General features: G+C 38.4%; 2 protein-coding genes across 2 annotated transcripts in view; one reads left to right on the top strand and one right to left on the bottom strand.

The window, feature by feature from the left end:
- Positions 1–551: 551 nt before the first annotated feature.
- Positions 552–20,446, bottom strand: part of LOC107264869 (transport and Golgi organization protein 11) — a gene marked incomplete at its 3' end in the record, with an annotated part of 24,122 nt that continues 4,227 nt past the window's right edge. Inside the window, 1 exon segment of the mRNA XM_015733611.2 lies at positions 552–646. Coding sequence (XP_015589097.1) covers positions 552–646 — 95 coding nt within the window.
- LOC107264870 lies at positions 6,314–7,271 on the top strand. The gene is made up of 2 exons (XM_015733612.2): positions 6,314–6,869; positions 6,977–7,271. Exons 1-2 carry the CDS (start codon positions 6,767–6,769, stop codon positions 7,228–7,230), a joined length of 357 nt encoding a protein of 118 aa, XP_015589098.1. The 5' UTR covers positions 6,314–6,766; the 3' UTR covers positions 7,231–7,271.

Here is a 20,446-nt window from a genome sequence, read left to right on the forward strand (position 1 = left end):
GACGACGGTTTCGAAAAATGAATTCACACGTTCACTGCCGGTTAGATGAGGATGTACTGATAATTAGTGCCTCACCGTAGAAATGAGTTTTTTCCCAGAAGGCTACATATAATGCCCATTGAAGAAGAGAATAAATGTTGAGGCGCAGCTCTTCCCGCGCGAACGCGTGATTGGCTACTCAGACATTACTCCACACCACGCTCTGTCGCGTGATTGGCTCTTTAGCGTTGACGCCACGCTGGCGCGAGATCAGCAGTAAAAGTATTAAAAAAAAAAAAAAAAAATTATTCGACGCTCTAGTTCCATTATAAAGAACAGAATCTGTTGAAAAGAAGAATATATATTCCTAAAACTGAATGAGGCTGTTACATGATTAATACGGCGAGTACCAACACTATACAAACTTTTTTTTACCATCTATACTTACATTTTTCAATATGGAAATACATGATTTATTGATGCTTAATGAAATGCATTACACCTTACATATTTTTCAATACGTGTATGTAGTAAGTGTAAAAAAGAAAAAAAAAAGAAACAAAAGAACTAACCTGAACTCTCACCATGCCTGGCTCAGGAGGCATTGATGAATTCTCTAATATTATTTCTCTTGGCGGTGCTCTCGTGCCGATATGTTGCTCCTGCCCTATACAAAAAAAAAACTGAATTGGTCAATCCACTCGAATGATACACGAATATTTTATTGAATCGAGCAATATATCATTTGTTCTATTGGTATTATATTAAATCATTATTACATTAAAGAGTATTTACTTTAGTCATGATAATAATGCCTATGCTAGTTACATTAACGAAATAGTATTGAATCGTAAAAATATTTTAATCAGTTAAGGTAACTACTGCGCTGGTTAAAATTAAAGATTAACACTCGTTATGAAAATATGTCGTTCATTATGGTGTAGCACATCTTTGAGCGAAATTTCAATATCTACAGTGAGTAACTTTAATATTTGGACACTATGAGATTTTTACTATATTACGTTATAACTTAATTTCTAACAAAAAAAAAAATGATGAAGGATTATGATGTCGTATACGCTTAATAAACAATAGCGTAAATTTTGTTTACATAACTTACAATAGTTGTTCAATAATACGGTTTAAATGAAACATTGTCCGATTTTCACGTTACGTGTAGCGCTTTTTCCAATGTTCAAGCCGCGTTACGCCAAATTAGAGGACAATGTTTATTTACAAATCTAGTCAAGCGTTCTAGTTTAAGCTTTATTTTATTAGTTATTTGTTGATCATTGTGCAATACACTTGTACAATGCCTCGCAAAGCGAACACGAGTTTTGATATACGGCAATTTGTAATGTATCATAATGCCAAAGGAAAATCGTACAGAGAAATTGCTGCTCTGCTTAACATGAGCAAGAGTACAGTGGGAGATATAGTCAAGCGGTTCAAATGCGAGGATCGTATAGATTTTATACCTGCCAAAGGAAAATCGTACAGAGAAATTGCTGCTCTGCTTAACATGAGCAAGAGTACAGTGGGAGATATAGTCAAGCGGTTCAAATGCGAGGATCGTATTGATTTTATACCCCAAAAAGGCCAACCGAAGAAACTAGACGTTCGCGATGAGAGAAAATTGCTAAGAAAAATAAAGAAGGACCCTACGCTCAGTGCCCCAAAATTAGCATCAGAGCTGTTAAATGAGACTGGAAAAAACGTGCATCCTCAAACGATCCGCAGAGCCCTAAAAAATAGCGGCTACAATGGAAGAGTGGCTAGAAACAAACCGTACGTGAGTGAACACAATCGAAAGAAGAGACTGAATTATGCCAAAGAATTTATTTTTAAGGATGAAACATGGTGGAATGATGTCATCTTTTCTGACGAAAGTAAATTTAATATTTTTGGGTCAGATGGACGAAGGATGGTGTGGCGAGAAAAAAAGGAAGAGTTTAAATTTAACAATCTTCGGCCGAGCGTAAAGCACGGAGGTGGCAGGGTAATGGTCTGGGGCTGTATTTCGACTTTCGGACCGGGCGAATTAGTTTTCATCGAAAAGATTATAGACATAAATTTGTATATGACCATATTGAAAAAAAATTTACACAGAAGTGCTAGAAAAATGGGGATTTTAAATACGTTCAAGTTCTACCAGGATAATGACCCGAAACATAAGGCACGCATTGTGCAGGAATATTTGCTGTTTGCTGTACAATTGCCCAAAAGTTTTGCAACCACCACCTCAATCACCTGACCTTAACCCCATTGAAAATGTGTGGAATGAACTAGAGCGTCGAATTCGAAAAACACCAATATCTTCCAGAGAAATGTTAAAAAATCGTTTAAAAGAAGAATGGAACAGTTTGAGTACTGAATATTTAAAAAAAAAAATATTAATAATATGCAGTAGCGTTTGCAAGAAGTGATAAAGCAGGATGGCTACCCAACAAAATATTAAAACAAGTATTGTAACAAAAACCAGCCAAAAAATAAGTATGTGCATATGTAGTTTCTGAAAGTGTCCGAATATTAAAGTAACGTGGAAATCGGACACTGTTTTATTTAAACCGTATTATTCAACAACTGTTGCAAGTTATGTAAATAAAATTTACGCTATTGTTTATTAAGCGTATACGTCATCATAATCCTTAATCATTTTTTTTTTTTGGTTAGAAATAAAGTTATAACGTAATGTAGTAAAAATCTCATAGTGTCCGAATATTAAAGTTACTCACTGTACTTACAGAGTTATACGGAGTTTAAATAGTCAAAATTGCACTATATCCCTTTTAATGCCGAACAACAGTATATCGTTGTTAGCAACACTTGCGAAAAATGCCAAAGACGATATATCGTTGCGTATACGATGACGCCTTACTATTCGCATCGCGAAAAAACTCTGTCTCAAAATAGATTTATAAAACGTTGTAAATGGTTGAATTCCTTTTTAGAAGGCCTATGTGAGTTGTTCAATCCTTTTGAATTTTGTAAATATCATTCTTACTTTCTTTTTATGATTGTTTTTTTCAAACCGTACTAAATTACAACAAATCGGTTCGGTATTCTTCGCTTAGGTACAATTCTTTCCGTCGGCACTAAAAATGATATAAATATGTCGGATCCCCTTAAGGGTTGTTGGAACTTCTGAAGGACTCCTCTCACTGATCGGCGCCCATGATATTGATACACACGGATGTACGGTTGGCGATGTATTCATTTGAACGTAAGAAAGGTATACAAATGAGTCAGACTGTCATAGGGGAGAATCCAATTTAGATCGCGTTTAGCTGACTAGTGAATCTTCAAAAAATCGTCCAACCTTATCGGTCTGGCAGGCAGCTACCGCCCACCCCCGCTCCAGAGCATCCTCTTGTCGGATTGGCACTCCACAACTAATCAATGAAATCAACTAGCCAATTAAAACAGCTATATTCTTTTTTGATATATCTTAGCTTCTAGGTGGTAAAAGTGAACGGTATTTTTAAGAAACAATTTTTTTACATCGAATATGATTACGATAATTTTTTAACAAAAAAATCTTGGGACTTTTTTAAATTTATTTTTTACTACGATATTCAAACAATATGTGATGTAAAAATTAAAAATTGATGAATCTCTGTCTTTCCACTTGTCTCAAATAGAATACCTTATGCAGGAAATATGTTTGTAATTAACGATACATAGGATATTGATCAAAAAAAGAATAATATTATTACAATGGTACTGATGCCTCCTTAAGTTATAATGTACTACTTATTATGTCTTCTTTTACTGAATTTCATGGGTTCTCAATCCGTTTTTATGAATCTCTTTTCCTTAGTCTTTTCCTTATTTGGAATCTGCGTGGACCTAGCCCCTCTACCATATCTTTCCGTCCTGTTCTTGCTAGTCGGACCTCTTCTCCTATTTCCAGGAAGTTTCTTTACCTATCATGACCGAACCAAATACCAGTCGTGCAACTGGTATCAAAACAACCAAGTACCCGTGCGCTATTAACCGGTACGCGTCAAACACAATAGAAACACCAGTAAGCTGGTACTTTAACCCCTTGCCGTGCTTTAACGAGTCTGATTCGTGATGAAAATTTTGGGCCAAACATGAATATGACGAGCCAGGCTCGTGAATAGATCGTCGGGCCAAACGTAAACACCACGAGCCGAGGTCGTGTACAGATAGTCGGATCAAACATAAACATCACGAGCCTGGATTGTGATTGAATGTTAGTTTCTATCAGTACGCCACCAGAGTTAGTCACGAGTCTCATAATTGCTGTTACAAAGTAGTTTATATTATTATATTGAAATTTAATAATAAACCCTTACAAAATGCAAAATAATAGAGGTTTAAGTGAAAGCAGTGATAAAGAATATAGCGATAGTGATGTTCTTCCGCTAACCAGAAAGCGTCCAAGGCGTATGATTATAGAAGATAGTAGTGAAGAGGAAGGTACGACGCGTCAATCATGGATTTGGCAGGAGAAAAAAAACACACCAATAGTTTGGACGTATTCTGAGACTCATGGTATAAAAGCGTCTGTTCTTACTAATTTAAGCAAGGATCCAACAGTATTAGAACTATTTTCTATTATATTGGATAACAAACTGTGGGATATATTACGGAAACAAATCGCTTCGCATACCAAGAATTGAACGACGAGTGTAAAAGACGGAAAGTGGACGACAATTGGTATCCTGTTACGTTAGATGAAATAAAGGCCTACTATGCATTATGTATTTTGATGAGTCAAGTAAAAAAATCAAATATACAACAGTATTGGACTACAAGAGTAGTAATAGAAACGCCAATATTTCGAAAAACAATGCCATTTATGAGATTTCGGCAAGTTTCGAGATTTTTACACTTCTCTAATAATGAAACTTCTGACAGAAATGACCGACTTCGAAAGGTAAGACCTATCATCAACCTCTGGAATGAAAAATTTAAAGAAATTTACACACCCAGTGAATATATCAGCATTGACGAATCCTTGATGAAATAGAAAGGGCGTTTAGCATACAAACAATACAATCCGTCGAAAAGAACTCGATTTGGATTAAAAATTTATAAATTGTGCGAGGCAAGTACCGGTTTCTGTCATAAATTCAAAATAAAAGTTATAACGTAATATAGTAAAAATCTCATAGTGTCCGAATATTAAAGTTACTCACTGTATATACCGGCCACGACAAAATTAATGTAAATGATAGTGCGTCGCAGAACGTTGTGATGGATTTGTCAAAATCAATAATAAACAAGGGATATACTTTGTTTCTGGATAACTGGTACTCTTCACCCGACCTTTTTCTAAAATTAAACCAGAAAAGGACAAATGTTATCGGGACAGTACGCAAAAATAGAAAAAATATGCCAGGAGATATTCAAAAGCCTGTTTCGAAAAAAGGAGAAGTGTAAATGTGTATGGAGAAGTTGCAATAATTTGATAGCTCTGAGATGGAAAGACAAGCGCGACGTGTATATGATATCAACGAAACACGAAAGTGTAGAGATGGTTGAGCAATCAGACAAAAAATTACAGAAAGTAATGAAGCCTAATTGTATCGTGGAATATAACAAACGTATGGGTGCAGTTGATCTTCAAGATCAGATGTTATCCTGTTTCCCAATCATGAGAAAACCCATCAAAGGATACCGAAAGCTTTTCTTTTACATGTCAGATATGGCCCTATTCAATACTTATATTATGCATAAAATTATGCACGGTCCAAAAAAGGAGAGTTATGTTCAATACCAAGTAAAAATAGCAGAAACAATTTTACCAATTGAACCTCTTCGACTTCAAGCACAATATTGGGCTCATTTCCCAAAAACTATCGATTCGACGGCTCGAAAATAGCACCCAACAAGGATGTGCAAAGTTTGTTATAAGCATAAAATACGAAGCGAAACGAAGTGGGAGTGTGCGGAATGTGAAGTAGCTTTACATCTGCCAGAGTGTTTTAGGAAGTATCATACCAAGGAGGATTTTTAGACTTGTTAGTATTTTCTTATTAGATATTGATTCAAGGTGAATATTTATTACAATTGAAGTTTTATTTTTAACCGTGGTATTATTACATTCCTTGAAACAAACCCACAGTTGAAGATGCAAGAATTTCTGTTGAACTGTTAAACTGTTCTATTGAATTCGTGAAATATAATTTTGTAACTGTTATCGATTACAAAATATAATATAGTATAATAATTATAATGTAATGAATCGATTAAAAATAAATAAAAAATACAAAAGGTATTAGAGTTTATTTCCACAACAGCAGTATCGTGCAAAAGTGTCTATATCAGAGGCATTTACATTTCGGCTCGTATTGTGACCTTTCTCGCGCATCAGTCTGATCTGTTTACCACGCGTTGACGCGTAACACTTGGGCTTGAATTTCGTCGAGCTAAATGGCACGGCAAGGGGTTAATAAACTGCTAATCCTATTAGACAAATTAAAATGTGAAATGAAATATTGAATCAAAATTCTGCGTTAACATCTGGGGATAACAAAAATCATTATCCCTGTTAAAAATAACGTATTCCTTCCGAGGATATAAGCAGCGACTTCCTCGACAGGAATTTATTCGCTGTTAGATTCAGTCAGAACGACAAGTGTACACCAAAAGCCTTAAGAATCTTAATAATCATAATCTCTGAAAATGAACACTTCGTCTGTAAACGTGGGTCGTTCGTGTCTGAGCAAAAACAATTTCGGTTTGTACCTGGGAAAAAGGGGCAGGGCGGACGGTCTCGCCTATCCCTAAAAAAGTTGTAGAGGAGGGGGAACTGATGCCCAAGCTTCACTACCTTCTAGGCAGTGGTGACGAGTGCGCAGATTTCGGAGTGGACACGAACGACACACGTTTACAGACGGTGTGTAGTAAACAGATAAGTGAGTGAAATTTTTTTTATCGTGTTTTTGGCATCAGTGATACATTTATTTTGCTTTAGTATGCCTAAAAAATTGTTAAAAATTTTTTTTTTACATTTTTAAAATAGAGCAGCGATCGGCTGAAGAAGTCACGCGCGTACTGCGTCAACGCGAAGTAATTACATATTTTGGAGGTGATGACAGCGAAGATGAAACGGACGCAATTGAAGAAGCTGATAGTGATGCCACGGAGAGCGATGCTATTATTGTAAACTCGAAAACGATCGAAAAACGCAATACTGCTGCGCTAAATGCAAGAGACCAGTATGCGAAGACCATCGCGTCATGTGTTGTGCAAACTGCATCGACTAAATGTAATTAACTTTTTTTTTGTATAATAGATGTAAGATACCTTTTTTATTAAAAAAAAAAATACGTTTTTTCCTAATAAAATGTGTGAATAGCAATGCATCGTACATAATTTATTGCCTATTTTTATGTCCAAAACTTAAGCATTTAGCTTTAAACAAACGAAACGATATAACTTTTTTCTTAAAGCTACACTTTTCACCTTTAATTTGCATTATGAAAAATTACGCTATCTTCATTTTTCACTGAGTTACAATTTTTTTCGTAAATTAAAGATTTTTCCCCAATTTCTCCATTTGTTTAACAAAAAATTTATGAAACAATTAAATTTTCGAGAATTTTAAAATTGGTACTTCAAAATAAATATTTCGAAAAGTATCATAAATTTTTTTAGAATGTTTTGAGTGCATTAAGGGGGTTAAATAATTGCCGGACGCGAAAGACCCACGTTTACAGACGGGAGGTGCGGGAAAAACGTTTACAGACGAAGTGTTAATTAGGGAAAACTATCCTGTACTCCCGAGCAAATTAATGAACGGTATTCTACCGCAAACTGTGGGAACCTATCCTTGGCAACTTCTGCTCTCAGGAAGCATTATTTCTCATCTCTGTATCAGGAAACCTGGCATTCTTTTATATCTTCTGCAGCAAAGCTATTGTGTCGGCTCTATCAGAAATCGACCAAGCGCCAAAAACCAATCCTTGAAAAGTGACCTCCCACCGTTATTGTGATTAGTAGCGGTTTACGGTCATCGCCTGCGGTATAATAATAATCACTGTCCACAATTATAACAATGTGTGAGAGAGTGAAATAGTAATTAACTGACTTTCCAGCATTTAAATTATAGGACAATATACAATAGCACGATTATTTTATCTTTAAAATCAAGTGTTATTTCCTATAAAGACGCTTGCCCAGTGCAAAAACCCTTCCAAACATCTTGCAATTTCAACTCCACCAAAATTGCGAAGCGTCTGATTATATTTACACATTAAAAAGACGTAACACATTACATTTACCATTACTCAAACGTTTTATCACTGAAATAATAGAAATAATAACGATTTCTTAGATGTAATTTTAAAGATTGTTTTAGACAATAAAAATAGATCATAATAACAAGAATTGATGTTCAATTACCTCGCAAACCTCCCTTTTTCTTTACTGTTCTATTAAACAAGAATAATAATATGTTACACCTACACATAAGACATTAACTACTTTCAGCACAAACTATAAATTGTTAGGTTTACATGAAACTGTATATATTGTTTGAACGCACCAGTTCCAAATGTTGACATTTCTATAAGGTATGTAAAACTACTCTTACCCCCAAAAAAATACTTACGTGTAAAAAACTACGCTAAGTACAGGAATGCTATGAATTCCTGTAATAAAAAGTATTGAAATCATATTACAGTAGGACCTCGATTTTATGGATAAGTCAGGACCGGAAGTCCACAGAATCGAGGTTCCCTAAGCTCCGCCCCTACAATGCGTATAGCCACTCGCGCGCTTGTGGACAGTAACGTATCATATGGTCGTGGCATCCCTTCAATTATAAACTATAAACGGGCCCGGATGGCTGCCGACACTAGAGTGTAGTTACGGTACTGGCTGGGGGAGCGCACATGCGCCCCACTCTTTAAAGTGGTAGGAAGAAAGTGGGGTTTGTCCATAAAATCGAATTCCATAAAATCGAGGTCCGAGTGTATTTAGGCCAAGTACATAAGTCACTACATGTTTGCTTATTATATAATCTAGCACTGGCCCATTATTTTAATTGTATTTTCAAAATTTCGTATAATGTTTTCGCTACTGTTTTACATTACTACTACTTCCCCTAGTTGATTACGATTTAATGGTAATTTAATAATTAATAAAACTTTAGATGATTCCTTATCAAGTACTACTTGGCGGGTCCGTGCATTTCTTGATATAAATTTTCGTTTATTATACCAATCATCAAACTCAAAACCAATGTCAACTTTATATATAGAGCATATTAACAATAACTTGTCAAAAATGATCACGATAAAAGCTATTCGTTAGTTTAATAACAAACATACAGTATTATTATAGAGTACTATTAGTACGTTCAAAGTCAGTACTTGGAAATTCCTGACACAGTCCCGCCAAGTAGTACTCGATAAGAAATCACCTAAAGTTTTATTAATCATTAAATGACCATTAAATCATAATCAACTGCGGGAAGCAGAAGTAATGTAGAAGAGCAGCAAAAACGTTATAGGAAATGTTGAAAATACAATTAAAATGATGGGCCAGTGCTAGATCATATAATAGGCAAACATGTAGTGATTTAAATACTTATGTTTTCCTCATTGCTCCACTACTATGATAAAATATATTTATTATAACAGAAAAATATTTTTTTCTTGCTATTCCAAATAACGAAGCAGATTTTCACATGATTTTCTAAATTAATTAGTTCCTCCATTTTGCTCCGCAATTTGTTTTTTATGTTATTAAAGCATCTTTAAATAACAAGTAAAATTTGATTTCCTCTTGACCCAATTGTAAAAGTAAACAACATGTATATTTGTAACATGTTTAAAAACAGTTTCTCTGTTTATTGAATGCTAGATACTTATTCGGGTGCAAGAAGATGCAAGCATTCGTACAGAAGCCCCGTAGTGACAATTGATTTTTTTACTGTGCACTTCTGAACTTTTTCATGCTACAAAACTCAGCTCCATATAGTTAGCCCACGATCTTGTATACAGAACACTTAGGCGAAAAACGTGTGACGATAAGGTAGCCAGTGCCGCAAGAGGTGTTAATGTTGAAAGAGCCTATCACGTGCTACCACTACGCGTGCGCAGTTATCTCTTTTTTGAATACGTTTCCTGCAGTTTTGCTCGTTGTAATGTGTAATATACCGTCATTGCAATTGAAAAAAGCAACAATGACCAGAAAGTGCATCGTGCCTGCTTAAATCACAATGATAGGAATTTGCATTTGAAAATCTCACTGGAATTACAAATGAATTCAATAAAAAAGTTACGACACAAGCAAAAATTGATTGTTTTAATTTTCATGAATTTTAGGTGAATTGGTCCATTTCACTTTAGTTTTTTTAATTATCAATTCTTTATTTGTCTAACTTATCAAAATTTTATTTAATTGGCATCGCATCGGTTTTTTGTAGTCAATAACTTTCCTTTTGAATCGGAGATAAGAGGTTGCACTGAATTTACGGATGCGCATGCGCCTGTGTCAGCAGGCTTCTTCGACACTAGCGATTCCAGGCAAAACCGGCCGCATTAGGGTTACGAGCTACAACGTGGTGAGGATAGGGAAGTTTGACGGTTATTTGTTTATATAAATAATATATTTATAAAAACAACTTTGGCTAGGGAATTTTTTTAATTAGTCCCTCGATGGTCAAACTGATTCCCCATGGAGCGTACTTTGTGTATGTACCGCGTAACTTATGCAGCTAATCGCAAACCCACAATTCCGTTCTATTATCTATCGGAAAACCAACAACGATCCGTGATTTGCTGACGTAAGGAAAGGAAGGAGGGAGGGAGTTAGCTTCAGCACCACTTGGTTACTCAAGATTCCTCCATTGCAGTTTCGTTTCGTGTGAAGCATCTACGCAGTTTCAAGATGTTCAAATCATCCACGAGCAGAACCGAGGAAGGTACAGTCAATTATTATTAACATTTATACTTAAAATACTATAAGCAATTATACTTAAGTTGTTCATAACTCTGAGAATGGAGGTGTAGCCTTAATTGAATATCCCAGCAGCAATATAGGCTCAGATTTCAATAACTTTTAGTCCAAAATGCAGGTGCTTTGGAGATAATCGCCAAACTATCGCGTTAAAATTTTCATTAGCATTCTGGGTATGGCCACCCAAGCATCTTTCAAGTAAATCATCCATGGACAAATCTTTATAAATTGGTAGGAGATGCTTGGTAGGAGAGTAATGGAGTAAGATCTTCAAACAATTATACAAAGATATTGTAAAAGAAAGGTTGCTCCACCCCAAGCGTTCCAGATACCTGACTCACTAGTTTACGGGATGCGGACCCCGGCGCTCTCGACTATGCAATAATTCCATAAATATTTACTATTTCGATTTTTCCTTTTTTCAGTACATTCTTCATATATTATACTTTCGAAGTATGAGAAAACAAAATCTATTTCTTGAATATCGTAAATGATATGCTCCCCTTAAGTACTTGGCCTCAATAATACGATTTCAATACTTTTTATTAGACGAATTCACAACACTACTGAACTTGGCATAGTTTTTTACACGTAAGTGTTTTTGGGGGGATATCACGTGTTTTTATTGCTCAACGTAATATAGAAGCTCTAAGAACTGAAATCTATATTTTTACAGATATAAATTGTAAATGCATTGTGATGTCGCTAATCAGAAAAATATATTGCATTGTCGAAAATGTTAAATGGCATATAAATTTAATTTATGTTCATTTTTTTTATAAATGCATAAAGATATATACAATATTTTAAACAAAATGTAATCTTGAATGCATATAAGCGTCGTTAATGGTGTCCAGCTGAGTGTGCTGGATTATTTACGTACCTCAGACCGTGCGAACAATAGAGAGGTTACTATGGTTTGAGCGAACGTCAAAGCGTCGCTCGTTGCACACTTTTCTAGACACCCTGAACTTCCACGTCCTATACCTAGATACAAGAAACTACGGAAAGGAACACCTGGATACCTTAGACTTCTGCGTCCTATACCTAGATACAAGAAACTACGGAGAGGAACAGCTGAACACCCTGGACTTCCAAACCGGCACCTAGATACAGGAAACTACGGAGAGGAACACCTGGATACCCTGGACTTCCACGTCCGGCCCTAGATACTACCTAGGAAACTACGGAGAGGAATACCTGGACATCCTATATCTCTAAAAACTGTCATTTAAAATACGAGAAGCTATGTCGAAGCACACACATATGTACACCCATACACACGCGTTCCACATGAATGCTATTAAAGCTTAATAATTCTATATTATTGTGAAAGCAGCCTTATAGTAACTGGAAATTCTGTGTGAACGGTAGCTTCACGTACAAAGTGTATTTGATTGTGTTGTGATTCGTAAATTACCAACACCATCCAGAGTACAAATAAATAAGTAAAGAAGGCAAAGCAGTCAGCGCCATCTGTCGTGTAAAAAAGTAGTTGGACCTGCGAAGACGACGACGGACCTGAAATAAAATCATCTCGCTCACCATGTGAATACGCCCTGATATCGTACACTAATCATATTGAACTTGGTGGCAATCGATTCAGTACCCTTGATTCCTATAGTGAATGTATCAATAACTTTTTCTCACATACAGTAACGTCCAATTGAAGTGCAACGCTTGAATTTTGTTACATATCTGTGAAAGTATGACAGATTTCGAAAAACCAAAGACATATTTTTTAGGAAATTTCCTTCCCGTTCGAATGGTAAAGGTTTTATCCCGAGCGGATACAAAATGGCCGAATGGCAGGGGTTGGAGTGAAAATGTGCATTTTGGAACTTCTTGAAAAATTCGAGATTTAGTAGTTCCGGAAGGAAATTTACAATTCTAATCAGGGCACGAGAGAGAGCATCCTTCGGGATTCAAAAAAAAAAACCATTGAACCCCTGTAGGATCACTCTAGGGGGAGTTACACCCCCTTGAAGTGAAAACACTTAAATGGCCATAACTTCCGAACGCGCCGGCCAATCTGGTCCAGTTTCTGCATGATATCATCTTTAATGATACTGCAGATTCTCTCAAAATTATTGTTCTCGGAGATAATCCCGTGACGGAGATCTCGAGATTTCGCAAGCGCACCCGAAGCTTCCCCGCCATTTTTCATTAGGAAAGCGATGAAATAGAAGTTTCATTTTCATCCACGATGTAGCTGAGATTTCAACGATTAAAACGCGCTTTTAAACATCCAAATACGAGTACGTTAAGGGGTTAAATTATCCGTTTGAAAACGCCTAAATTTTGCGAGTGCCGTTCGAGGCGCTCGGGGGACAATTGCTTGGCGTGCGTGGTAGGGTAGTCTGACGGGATCATCTCCAAGGACAATAATTTTGTGAGAATCTGCAGTATCATTAAAGACGATATCATGCAGAAACTGGACCAGATTGGCCGGCGCGTTCGGAAGTTATGGCCATTTAAGTGTTTTCACTTCAAGGGGGTGTAACTCCCCCTAGAGTGATCCTACAGGGGTTCAATGGGGGTGTTTTTTTATCCAAATACGAGTACGTTAAGGGGTTAAATTATCCGTTTGAAAACGCCTAAATTTTGCGAGTGCCGTTCGAGGCGCTCGGGGGACAATTGCTTGGCGTGCGTGGTAGGGTAGTCTGACGGGATCATCTCCAAGGACAATAATTTTGTGAGAATCTGCAGTATCATTAAAGACGATATCATGCAGAAACTGGACCAGATTGGCCGGCGCGTTCGGAAGTTATGGCCATTGAAGTGTTTTCACTTCAAGGGGGTGTAACTCCCCCTAGAGTGATCCTACAGGGTTTCAATAGGGGGGTTTTTTTAATGCCGAAAGATGCTTTCTCTCGTGCCCTAATTAGAAATATAAATTTCGTCCGGAACTACTAGATCTCGAATTTTTCAAAAAGTTCCAAAATGCACTTTTTCACTCCAACCCCTGCCATTCGGCCATTTTGTATCCGCTCGGGATAAAACCTTTACCATTCGAACGAGAAGGAAATTTCCTAAAAAATATGTCTTTGGTTTTTCGAAATCTGTCATACTTTCACAGATATGTAACAAAATTCAAGTGTTACACTTCAATTGGACGTTACTGTACAGCCGTTCATAAGATATTTGAGTCGAAACACAGGTACAAGAGATGCTTCGGGTAAAGAGTATTGGTGGGCCGTTCCCTGTACGGCAGGTTGCCTGTACTTGGCACAAGACTCGACCGAGTCTCTTGATACAGCGTTTACAAGCATTTAAAAACACATAATAGTTTCAAAGTCCGCGCGCAATGTCATGACGGCTCCAACTCCGACATATACATAGCGTCCCATCCTGGGATTGTTTTGACTCTGATTTATGGGACTCTATCTATAGCCAGGAACACAATAAAAATGCTGCCCATGCACGAATTAGGCCGATCTTACTTTTCGCACTAGTGCTTTCTACTCGCACATGACTCTCGCGCGCATCCCCCATCTGCTATTTCTCTATTGCACTGCTTTTGTTTCACTTAATTATCTATCCATTTTTTAAGTTTTGAAGGTTTTAGGTAAATAAAACTTTCAACGATTTTTTTCTTTCTATCGGGGACTCCGCACCCCCCCCCCTCCAGCCCCTCACCGGCACTTCGCCTCTGGACCCCATTCGTATGGGTGTGGATTGCGTGAATACTTTCGTTCATAAATGCACTTGAGTGCATTTCTCATGCAGTTGTTACTACAGAGACGTGCTGAGCCACCACTAACAATGAATAAGAGGGTTTTATAGGGAACCGTCGCCAGGAGTGAGAGAGACGTTCGTATACGAGACCATAGGCAGGAATATAGGGACGAAGCACAAATTGGAGTTTTGGGTGACAGGAGTGAGCCAAAAATAGAGGGGGAGTAGGGGGTGAGTTCGCCGCATAACCAAACAAATTCAGGCTGACTGCGCCTTAATATGATTGGTTTTGCTTATGCGCATAAACAAACGACGGACCTTACGTATCAATTTTTACTCTAAATAGTAACTAATCAAAAATAGATACGACTGACCTCGATACCCCCTCTAAACGGCTTCCACCCCCAGCGGTTTGCTCGATCCCTATATTCCTATGTCTATGTACGGAACTCCTCCGACTCGTGACAGAAATGGTGTCTCGAGCCGGTGGAAAAGGCTAACCTCTCTACGCTCGAGCCTGGCTTGCCTCTCGGGTGCTGACCACCTCACTCTTGCTTCGTCACTCTTCCCCTAACTTCTTCCTGGGAGCCTTGGGGCGTCATTTATACCGCTCATTGTCAGTGTACACTGAGCCACAATAATGGTGACAGCGGTAGACGCCGTGCGGTGAGGTAAGAGAGGAGATTGGGCGGCGCCTGCTCGCGTATATTGGCCTGTGCGTGCAACGCAGAAAGCGCTACGGTGCGAGCGAGACGCCAGAGTGTCGCTCGGTGCGTCCTTATTGCACAGCACGAGTGTAAGCGAGACACCAACAAGGCCCCTCATGCGAAATAGGGAGCTTGGTGGGGGACTGCTCGTGTCCGGGCGCACGCTCTTGCTCTCTCTCTCAGACTAACGCTCTATGACGAGGAGAACAGCTACTACCCCGATAAGAAACGAGAAGGAGCTACGGGACTTTCGGTAGTGGAAATGAGATAGACTTTTCGATTATCCATCCTCGTCAAACAACGTTAGTAAGACAAAGAGAGACATATGCGACGTGGTGGCTAGGAGAGGGTGTCCCAGCGTCTAACGCATTGTGAATAGGTGCGACTCAGGGACCTATTGCCGTCTCGCTTATACTCGTGCTGTGCGAAAAGGACGCACGGTAGGACGCTTCAATGCGTTAGACGCTGGGATACTGGTTCCTAGCCACCACGTCGCATATATCTCTCATTGTCTTACTAACGGTGTTTGACGAGAATTGATAATCGAAAAGTCTATCTGATTCCCACTACCGAAAGTCCCGTATCTCCTTCTCGTTTCTTATCGGGGTAGTAGCTGTTCTCCTCGTCATAGAGCGTTAATCTAAGAGAGAGAGAGCAAGAGCGTGCGCCCGGACACGAGCAGTCCCCCACCAAGCTCCCTATTTCGCATGAGGGGCCTTGTTGGCGTCTCGCTTACACTCGTGCTGTGCAATAAGGACGCACCGAGCGACACTCTGGCGTCTCGCTCGCACCGTAGCGCTTTCTGCGTTGCACACACAGGCCAATATACGTGAGCAGGCGCCGCCCAATCTACTCTCTTACCTCACCGCACAGCGTCTACGTTGTCACCATTATTGTGGCTCAGTGTACATACATCCAAACGAAATAAAGAGTAGTACAAACGATTCTAAATCCCATCCCTGAAAAGAGAATTTAATTTATTCAAAGTAAGGTACTAACAGTTTTTAACGCCCCCCCCCCCCCAGTTTCCAACCCTTTGAGGTTCAAAAGAAAATTAAAGTAGTATAAACAGGTACAAACGGGGTACAATCGAGTGGCATTTAAAAATTATTATTTTTTTAAGTCGGGTGCCAGGTTCACATAGGTGGTGACAAACCTGTATGTAAGACTAGTGTATGTACTGTGACGTGGTGAATTTCACCCGTCTTGTCCTCGGTGGAAAATCACGCCGAAACGCGATACGGGCCTAAATGCCATAGCAAAGTCCAGGCAGAATCCACCGACCGCAAGGGCCTAATTAAAATTGCGATAGATTATTTTATTATTTTCTTTTGTTTGCGTGTACTCTGCCGGAGTTCGAATAGGTGCTCGCTCACCGTGCCCGTGAAGACGCGGAGAAAGAGAGAGGGAGAGCCAGTTGGAGTCCCAGGAGGAAGGGAGCTGCGACGCGCGAGGGTCGACACTCGCGCTATCTGCGGAAAGCAGCTCTACTGGCCCAGGAGGCGCGCGCAACGCGGGACAACTTGACGTCGAGCACCACGTCGTGCACGAATGAGCAACACTACCGACCCCTATGGCATAGCGCCCATCGCCAGTTGCGCATAATTATATTTCCGCGAGTTGGGAATCCAGGGACGCCTGGTGCACCCTCGCGCGAGAACGACTGATACTCTTCGTAGGACCCGATATGTATAAATTGTCCACGAGAGATTATGAAAATTATTAATTGTCGCGATGACATATTCGAAACTGGCGCCTGGCGAAGACTCTGGGTTGAAGAATTCGTCCGCAGGGCGAATCGCCGCTCATTAGCCTAACGGGAGGGGGTGCTATCCTTCACGCGAAGACAATGCGCATGAAGAAGAGAATCTTGCTTGGATACGCGACGACGTTAGACGTTTTGGTTAATTTGTGAGTACGCGGGTGCACAAAGTGCTATTGGACGATTTGGTTTTCTTGGTTTACGCGACCAGGGAACACCACGGTAAGCGAGTTGCATTTGACGTTTTTGTGAGCGACGTAACTTCGTGCAAATCGTCGTACCGGAGTTTTGTTTGTTTCGTGATTTTTGACTGCGCATGTAACGAACACGCGAAGGGACAATCCCTCATCTCGAATAAGACCACGGCACGAAGGTCCGTCGACCGGCAGGGTTCACGGTGTACATTTTGTTTCGACATATTATTATTGGATTAGAATCTTTGTACGTTCTCCGAATTGTTTCGTGTTGTTCCGTACGTAAGGAACTTGTACTTTTGATTTCGTAACGCGTAGAACACGTGCAGGTCCTTGACAGTCGGTCATCGTATGGTGGTAAACGCGGATTAGCCATGTTACGATTTTTGGTTTTGAATTCGTACGGTACGCAAAGTACCAGTTAATACTTTCTGATTGTACTTCTTTTTTTGTCTTTTTGATTTACTATTCATTACTATTTCTTTTGTAAATAATCACTTCGGTCTTGTACAAAATCGTCGCGCTTCGCGCCGCCGATTTTATCTAATAAACCGAACATTTTAATTGAGATCGAAGTGTCCGGATCATTTTGTGTGTCGCGTGATCGTCTGACCCATCCGACCTATTGTTCCGAATCCCGACGCCTCCGCGTAGCTGAGTTAGAAAACGTAGGCACGCGAAGACGAACTGTAGAAACTGATACGTGGTTCCCGTTTTGGAACCTGGCGTCCAACAATACCTTAGGTATTTCGAGAGTAAAATTTGTTAGTCCCTGGGTTCCCTGAAACGCGTAAAGTTGTGCGCCGGTCGGTCTTGCATTTTCCGGTGAGGTCGATCGCGTAAAAATACGTCACAGTACATACAGTAGTACTTCGATTATTCAATCGTCGGTTATCCGAACAGCTAGCTTGTTCCTTTCGCGCTTTCTTTTGTGGTAACATCGCACAGACTTATCCCGTAAAAAAATTACTAATGGTTTTGCCAAAGGTAATGAATAATTTTCCATTGCTTTGACTACACGTTTTCAATTATCCGAATATGCAATAATCGACGTTCTATCGTAATTATATACAGGATTATTCAGCACAAACGCATCATTTGAATTGATAGTTCTAAATAGAATCAAATTAACCAGTTAGTTGTGTATGACGAATAAACTCGTTATGAAGAAATGGCAATTTTTTGCATTATAGCGAGTATACTCGTCATGTGTAAAAAGTAGTTACCATTTGCTATTTTAAGTAAAATTTTAGTAAAAACTAAAATATATTCGTAAATGTCAAGAATTTAAAAATCTTTAGAGATAAAGACGAAATAAAATGAACAAATAAAAATATATAAAAAGTTACGATAAAAAACTGTATACAGTGTGATCGAAGTAGTTGCTTTTTCCTTTCCAAATGGTTTTTTTTTGTAGTAATCATCACCACAGCTACCTCAGATACATACCTTACTTTGCACAATATCAATCCAACTAATAATTATATAAAATTCCTAACTTATCATTTTTCTAAGACGTTGAATTTTCTTGTTCTCTTCTTTCATATGCAAACTATACAGGGTGAATCACGAATCGTGATCAGTAGAGATTACTTTATTATTAGCAGTCCGATCGAAAATTTTTTTATCAGCTTTTACACGGTTTCAAGAGAGCTTTAACGTGATAGTGAAAAATTACTGGTCAACTCTTTTTTTAAATGTTTTTTCAAGGTTACCTTGAATTTTTGGCAACTGAACATATAATTTTTTTACGCCTGTCTCTTAGAGGATTTCAAGACGAGTTCGGCACATGTAAGGACATGACATTTTTTTCATCGGATTCGAAAGAAAATTAAAAAACTTTGTATCACAAGGAGATTTATCTAATAAACCGAACATTTTAATTGAGATCGAAGTGTCCGGATCATTTTGTGTGTCGCGTGATCGTCTGACCCATCCGACCTATTGTTCCGAATCCCGACGCCTCCGCGTAGCTGAGTTAGAAAACGTAGGCACGCGAAGACGAACTGTAGAAACTGATACGTGGTTCCCGTTTTGGAACCTGGCGTCCAACAATACCTTAGGTATTTCGAGAGTAAAATTTGTTAGTCCCTGGGTTCCCTGAAACGCGTAAAGTTGTGCGCCGGTCGGTCTTGCATTTTCCGGTGAGGTCGATCGCGTAAAAATACGTCACAGTACATACAGTAGTACTTCGATTATTCAATCGTCGGTTATCCGAACAGCTAGCTTGTTCCTTTCGCGCTTTCTTTTGTGGTAACATCGCACAGACTTATCCCGTAAAAAAATTACTAATGGTTTTGCCAAAGGTAATGAATAATTTTCCATTGCTTTGACTACACGTTTTCAATTATCCGAATATGCAATAATCGACGTTCTATCGTAATTATATACAGGATTATTCAGCACAAACGCATCATTTGAATTGATAGTTCTAAATAGAATCAAATTAACCAGTTAGTTGTGTATGACGAATAAACTCGTTATGAAGAAATGGCAATTTTTTGCATTATAGCGAGTATACTCGTCATGTGTAAAAAGTAGTTACCATTTGCTATTTTAAGTAAAATTTTAGTAAAAACTAAAATATATTCGTAAATGTCAAGAATTTAAAAATCTTTAGAGATAAAGACGAAATAAAATGAACAAATAAAAATATATAAAAAGTTACGATAAAAAACTGTATACAGTGTGATCGAAGTAGTTGCTTTTTCCTTTCCAAATGGTTTTTTTTTGTAGTAATCATCACCACAGCTACCTCAGATACATACCTTACTTTGCACAATATCAATCCAACTAATAATTATATAAAATTCCTAACTTATCATTTTTCTAAGACGTTGAATTTTCTTGTTCTCTTCTTTCATATGCAAACTATACAGGGTGAATCACGAATCGTGATCAGTAGAGATTACTTTATTATTAGCAGTCCGATCGAAAATTTTTTTATCAGCTTTTACACGGTTTCAAGAGAGCTTTAACGTGATAGTGAAAAATTACTGGTCAACTCTTTTTTTAAATGTTTTTTCAAGGTTACCTTGAATTTTTGGCAACTGAACATATAATTTTTTTACGCCTGTCTCTTAGAGGATTTCAAGACGAGTTCGGCACATGTAAGGACATGACATTTTTTTCATCGGATTCGAAAGAAAATTAAAAAACTTTGTATCACAAGGAGAATCACAGCT

Source organism: Cephus cinctus, unplaced genomic scaffold, assembly GCF_000341935.2.
Source record: "Cephus cinctus unplaced genomic scaffold, Ccin1 Ccin1_scaffold0198, whole genome shotgun sequence".
Classification (NCBI taxonomy): domain Eukaryota; kingdom Metazoa; phylum Arthropoda; class Insecta; order Hymenoptera; family Cephidae; genus Cephus; species Cephus cinctus.